We start from the raw sequence: 6884 nt of genomic DNA, 5'->3' as shown, positions 1-6884 counted from the left end.
CCCTCCCACCCCGAGCAGGAGCTGTCACCAGGGCATTTAGGACTGTGCGTTGGGGAGCGGATGGGAGCGCACTGGCAAAAAAGGAACCACTACGTTGAAGTCAACCCCTCCATCTTCACACACTAACCATCAGTAGCTCGCTCTCGCTCCTTAAAACAGGAGCCGCCTAGATTTCCATTTCTCACTGTATCCTAGTCTTGGCCAGTGCCACAGCCACCCTGAGCCACTCGAGCAAATTTCTGTCACACGTCGAAAGAAAGGCAATGGATTTCATGTCTAGGAAGCATGAACAGAGACTTAGCTTTTGATATTTTGCTGCAGTCCAACACTTATTAGGAGACAGAAAGTTTTAATTTAGAGAGTTTTATTTTTCAGTGCTCAGCATTATAGTTTTCTAGGCACTGAAATCAATACTGAAAAAGTATTGGAGACTTGAATACTAACAGGTGGGAAATCAACAGTAGGAAAACAAGCAGTGCTGGAAGGTCAGTGCCTTCTTGTTTACATAGTCCAGAGGCATTGTAAACCCAGAAGGAATGCATCCCTTCATTTTGATGCTCTTTCCCATTTAACTCCAGATAGTAACTTACCTACAGGTGTAAATTAAAGATTAGAAATGAGTTGGTTGTTTGGATTTTTTTAAATGGTACACCCACATATAATGAGATAATAAGGAACACCTTTCATGAAATATTGTACAGATTTTCAGATCACTTTGATGGATTTATTGTTTTCATTCTTTCTACATGTGTTAAAAATACTGACATTTTCTATTTTATTTGGTCTTCAAATATTTGAAATTAATTAGCCAAACTTTAGTCATCTCATTCTATTTGCCAATAATGGATCTGACAGTTGTCAGCAGTAGTAACTTGAAAGAAACATTACATAATTTTATTCTTTCTTACCACTTAGTGTGAAAAACTAAATTTGTAGCCACTTTCTTCCAGAAGTCAGGGTATTGTCAAGGGTACCCAATTAAAAACATGAAAACATGAAACTATGAATTGCTGTCTACTGGTGGTAGGCTTCTCTGGGCATCAGTTTTCTCATATATAAAATCAGAGTCATTCCCTAACTACCTCATAGGCTTATTTTGGAAATCTAATGTATATAGTATACTTGAATGCACTTTATACGATATAAAGTGCTGTACGTGTGTAAGGCGGCATTGCTATTGATTTGCTGAGCCAGTTAATTAAGCTAATAGGTGCAATTAATTTATTTCTATGTCATGGCAATTTCTCCCCAAATATTGAACAATTTCTGTTTCCTATAAAAGATCAGTTACCTGCAGAAATTGCTGACCGCATGCTTAGCTTGGTTTCTTGCATCATTCTGGTCTTCACCACCGGCTACGTAAAGAAATCCATCCATCACAGCAACACACTGGTTAAAACTCTTGGCTGGCATTTCTGTAAGTTTGTTCCATCCATTTTCAGGGTCTCTGTACAAAACATCTCTACTCAGGGACTTCTCAGTAAGGCCTGGGCGCCCTCCAATAGTGACCAGGACTCGACAGCCCCCCCGGATTCTTGTTCGCCTAGACTGCAGCGTGTTCTGATGATAGGGAAGTAAGTGGTAGTTCATAGCATCTACGAGGAGTTTGTGACAATCAGCATCTTGCATCATTCTTGGGACAGACTGAACACAGTTGACCAGGTCTTGTGCGGAGATGGTGCCAAAACGAATATTGCTCAAAAGATCTGCAGCATGTTTCACTCTCTTTTGGTCAAATTCTAACCATCTCATTGCTATCTGGAATGCTACTACCTCAGAAGGCAACTGTAGATCATCATCCATGAGAAGTTCATTAATTTGTTCAAATGTAAGTTTCATAAATTGATCTGACTCTGAAAATTCAAGGAAGTTGTCCCGGATGAATTTTTGGGCTGCTGCTTTTGCATTTTTCAGGGAATATGTCTCAGCGATGTTAACCACATACATACAGTTCTCAACACTTATCTCCCGGATTAGAAAATCACTGCACATCTTTACGAGTGTGTGGATCTGAAGGTACACAGCAGCAGAAAGGATGCTTCCGATGGTGTACAAGGACAGAGTCAGCTTGCCTGTGTAGGCGTACACAATGATGGTGGCCAGGCCCAGTGGGGAGATATCATTGAGATCCACCCTGCTGATTGATGGGTCTTTCTTTAGGATGTTGTAAAAGTACTCACTGCATGAAGCCATCACCGACTTGTGAACATCAAAGGATTTGGTTTTGGTACCGATGACTAAGTCACACAGGAAGTTTTCCTGCCGCATTTTACTCAAGCCTTCCAGGAGGTTGGGGCCATACGAAGCATCTGTCAATTCTGAAGAGATGCAGCTAAGGCCATTGCCTCCCTCTAGGAGCCCATTCAGAGCATTCAATTTGCTGAGGGGACTGTCTTCTACGATGATAGTCATCTCATTGATATCGGCTTTGTTCTTTTTGACTGTCTTCTTTTTGGGCGCCATGTTGGCAAATACACTGTCACAGGCAAGGGTTTACTAAAAAAAAAAAAGTAAAAGGAAGAAAAGAAATAAAGGTATGTTTTATTTCAGTTGTGCTTTGGACTTTGAAATACTAAATTGAGAAACTTTTTCATAAGATATAAGATAATGTTATTGTTTTTGGTACCGGGGATTGAACTCAGGACCTTGTGCTTGCAAGGCAGATGGCAGAACCACTGAGCTAAGTCCCTGGCCCAAGGTAATGGTTTTTAATGGCATAAAGTAGACTAATCTTCAAAGACAGATTTAAACACACTGTAAACTGGATGCACATTTTATTGAAAGTTTTTACTGCAATGTTTCATATCGAAGATGAGCCTCGGAAGCTTTATATGAACAAAAGAGATTTCTCAGTGGGTAAATTGCCAAGTAATTTTCTAAAAGCAAAAATGAACATCTCTGGTTCAACTGTGTAATAGTTATAGAATAGCAGTTAAACATTATTCAAAGGCCTTAATTTACTGTCATCCAAAAGTGCATTATAACCACTTTGAAGGTTTTCCTCAAATACTAAAATTTGGAATCCATGTAAAATTAGAAAATACTATGGAAAGATAAGTTTTACTCACAATGGCAATACAACCTATTATAATGTAAAATATATGAACATTTAGTAAGATCTGAGAGATGAGCACTATAGGATTTTACCAGAGATTTAAAAGAAAAACAACTGTACACCCTTCTCTTGTGCTTCTCCTTGTGTTGTGCATGCAGAAGGGTAGCAGCAGGTAGGCAAAAAATAAGAGAATGGCTTTCTTGCTGGGACTTTTGTGTTTCTCACTTAGCTCTAATTGTCACATTCACATTTAGATTTCTTTAAATGACTAGCACATACATTGTTCCTCATTACTTTTTGCAGATAATTATGAAACAAATTAACCTACCGTCATTTTAGTGTTCAAATGCATATGACTTTTGGGTGCCCCCTTGTTGGTTTACTGGGGGGGGGACTTTTAAGTATTTTCTTCAGCAAGCAGTTACCAGCTATTTGCTGCCAACAGGGAGAAGTTTGCTGAGAATTATGGAGCAGTTTAAAATGTAATTTCCACTAGGGAGACAAAGACGTGACAAATACAATATGGTAACTTACAAAATAATAAGCAAGCACAGCATAGTAAATTCTGGGGACAAAGTTGTGTCTGTATTCCTGGAGGAACCCAAGGTGCCAGTTTTTACTCACACACAGGGCTTATAAACATTTAAGGTCTTACAAGAAATTCTGAACCTCAGGACTAATTAGAGTGCTTCAGATTGAACAACTAAATATTTTATTTACCCATCATGAAAAGGGTGTTTAGTTGGTGGTATGTAGAGGTGAAATTTGAAATATTAATAAACTGTTAAAACAGGGTGCTAGTTAGTATCAGAATGGATTCAGGCCCCAGCATTGGTGCCCAGAGGGCCCTGGAATTCTTCAGCAACTGGATCATAGTCTGGCCCAGGATGGCCCACGAGAGGGCTGGGAGGTTGGGAGAAATTTAGAGGGGCTCAGGGCAGTGGCTGATTGGCTATTTATACTTTGACTTACTATATATAAAACAGTGGATATTCATATATAATGTGTGTATTCCTATATATAGGAATATACAATATTTACAGAGAACATTCAGCATTTTAAGATAGTGACATGCTGAGGAGAAGAATCGGGATTAGGAAAAGGATCGGCAGGGAATTCAGAACGGAGTGACCAGTGGACTCTAGCACAGTAAAACCTGATATTCAGTTTTAAACCTGCCTTTTCTACTCTGTTATGTTCCAAGTCACCCTTAAATGAGGCATCCTCGAGTGTCGTTAGTACAGTTGGATAAACTGCTGGCTGACTTGCTCTTCCTTTAAGGTCCCTGTATCAAGACCACAACTTTAAGAAGCTGAGGGTTGGAATGAGCTAGCAAGTGTAGAGAAGATGATTCAGTAGGGCATCAATAGCTGGACAAGGGGACAGCATAGGGCCACCTCAGCCCCAACACACACACACACACACACACACACACACACACACACACACACTGTGTGTGGCTTCCTCCTAAGAGCAGGCTGCAATGCTACAGCTTCAACATAAGGTAGTTTTGAGTAGAAGAACCAGAGGACAGAGTTGGTGACAACTGTATTCATTGGAAGGGTGGTGGGGAGGGGGCCTAGAAAGAGATTCAGCGAGAAGTCCCATAGAAACTGGAATCTCTGAGAAGTTCAGGGAGGTTAAATGTATGGAAGAACATTAGAAAACAAACTGCATTCTCCCTAAAGTTCTTTATAATAAATATGACTCTTCAGAGCAAAAATGATAGCATTATCTTGTGGAGCTTATAATGTATGCAGATGGAGCAGCAAGACAATTATAGAATAGACAATGGGGTGACAGAGGTAAAAGTACCTAAGCCACGGCATGGTTTATGCTCTGTTCTTTTTGTGTGTGTCAGACATCAAGCCGGAACTTTGTGCTTGCTATATAAATATGATTTCACTGGGCTACATTACCAGCTTGGTTTTCACATGAAGTGGTACATAGCAGGTCTATGTAGCTTATGAAAATTTAGCCTTGAATATTTTAACATCTAGAGAAGCGGCAACAAACCTATGGCACACGCGTTTTGTGTTTTTCTTTTTAAGACAGATGTTAAGGTAAGAGTTGTTTTTTCTGAACTGAAACCTCAATATTCAGCTTTAATTGCGGTGCTGGCATTTTGCGATAAATAAGTTGTAGTTTGGGCACTAGTCCCTAAAAGTTTTGCCATCAGAGTAATGCTGTTATATAAAAAGAACATGAGCCACATATGCCATTTAAAATTTTTTATTTGCTGCACTAGAAAGTAAAGAGAGAAAAGTAAGTTGTTAGTTCTATATTTTATTCAGCCAAATATTTTCTTTTCTACATGTAATTGGTATAAAATTATCAATGTGATATTTTACTCTTCATATTAAGTCTTCAAAGTGTTGGGTATATTTAGATTTAAATATAAAGTGCATCTCAGATTTTATTAGCCTGATTGCAAATGTTCAGTAATGAAATGTGATCGATGACTATTTTATTAGATGATAGGATCCTAGAACAACCACGTAAAAAATACAAAGTAAAAATCCAATAGATAAATTTAAATGCAATTCAAACAAGGACAGAAAAGTTGGAACAAAGAAACACAAATTGGAGGGAATCGACAGAATACAATTTGAAGGGCTGGGAATTTAGCTCAGTAGCACCTCACCTGCCTTGCAAGCACAAGGTCCTGAGTTTGATCCCAAGTACTCGAAAACAAAACAAAACAAAACAAAAAACAAACCCCAAACCCCAAACAAAAACAGAATACAACTTGATGTTAATCTAAATCCAACCATATTAATCATTTAAATGTTAAAGAACAAAACATTGTAATTAAAATGCACAGATTACCAGAATAGATAAGAAAAGTAAGACTAAAATATATACTCTCCACAAGAGACTCACTATAAACACACCAGTCAGTAAGAAATAAATGTATAGGGCTGGGGATTTAGCTCAGTGGTTCCACCACTTGCCTTGCAAACACAAGGTCCCAAGTTCAATCCCCAGTACCAAAAAGAAAGAAAGAAAATAAATGTATAGAAAAAAATTTACCATAGAAATAGTAAACATAAGTGGTAGATATATTGGATAAAATAAGACTATAAAAAACTTACTAGTAAAAGAATCATACCACAATGGTATATGTGCACCCATGTTCATAGCAGTACAATTTGTGATAGCTAAAACTCGGAAGCAGCCCAAATGACCATCAACAGGAGACTGGATAAAGGAAATAGCTGTTTTTTAAAAAAATAATAAAATGGAGTCTCATCCATAAAGAATGAGAAACTAGAGACATTTATAGCTAAGTGGATGCACATTGAGGTGATACTTTAAAGTGAAATAAATAGGACACACATATATGTAAATATTGAGTAGTTTCTCTAGTATGAGAAACTGAAAGTGTAAATAAGGACTAAAAGGTATAATAGATAATGTGAAATAGGAAGAAAAGGTGCAGAGGGGAAGCGGAATGAGAGGGGTAGGGGAAAAGAAAGATGGGAATGGAATTAACATGAGAAAAAAAATGGAAACAAAGTCTTTGTAGATAGGGAGGGGTGGAGGGGTTGAAGCAGGGGCAGGGGAATGGGGGAAAAAATGAGAACCAAGATGGATTAGGCAAAGGTGTAGTTTTCCAATGATGAATGTCATTACATCATATACCTTAAATGTACCAATAAAATTAATTAATAAAAAACACTGACTAGTGATAGAGGGATTGATTCAGCGCGAAGATGTGACCACCCTAAATGTATATCCTTAGGTATATAAGGACAGTGTGTCCCTAATAGCACCTATGAAATAGTACCTGGCAAAACTGAATTGAAAAAAAAAAAAAAAAAAAAAA

The 6884-nt window shown here is 38.1% G+C and overlaps 1 protein-coding gene across 1 annotated transcript in view; it reads right to left on the bottom strand.

The window, feature by feature from the left end:
• Positions 1 to 1161: 1161 nt before the first annotated feature.
• The window catches only part of Klhl31 (kelch like family member 31), a 12874-nt gene continuing 7151 nt past the window's right edge, over positions 1162 to 6884 (bottom strand). Inside the window, exon 2 of the mRNA XM_010628948.3 lies at positions 1162 to 2496. Coding sequence (XP_010627250.1) covers positions 1288 to 2463 — 1176 coding nt within the window. The 5' untranslated portion in view covers positions 2464 to 2496 and the 3' untranslated portion in view covers positions 1162 to 1287. The remainder of the gene's footprint in view (positions 2497 to 6884) is intronic.

This window comes from Fukomys damarensis, unplaced genomic scaffold (assembly GCF_012274545.1).
Source record: "Fukomys damarensis isolate Sample0158 unplaced genomic scaffold, DMR_v1.0_HiC HiC_scaffold_14, whole genome shotgun sequence".
Classification (NCBI taxonomy): Eukaryota; Metazoa; Chordata; class Mammalia; order Rodentia; family Bathyergidae; genus Fukomys; species Fukomys damarensis.
The sequence above is the reverse complement of the archived record's forward strand: the minus strand, read 5'-3'. Positions and strand labels throughout refer to the sequence as shown.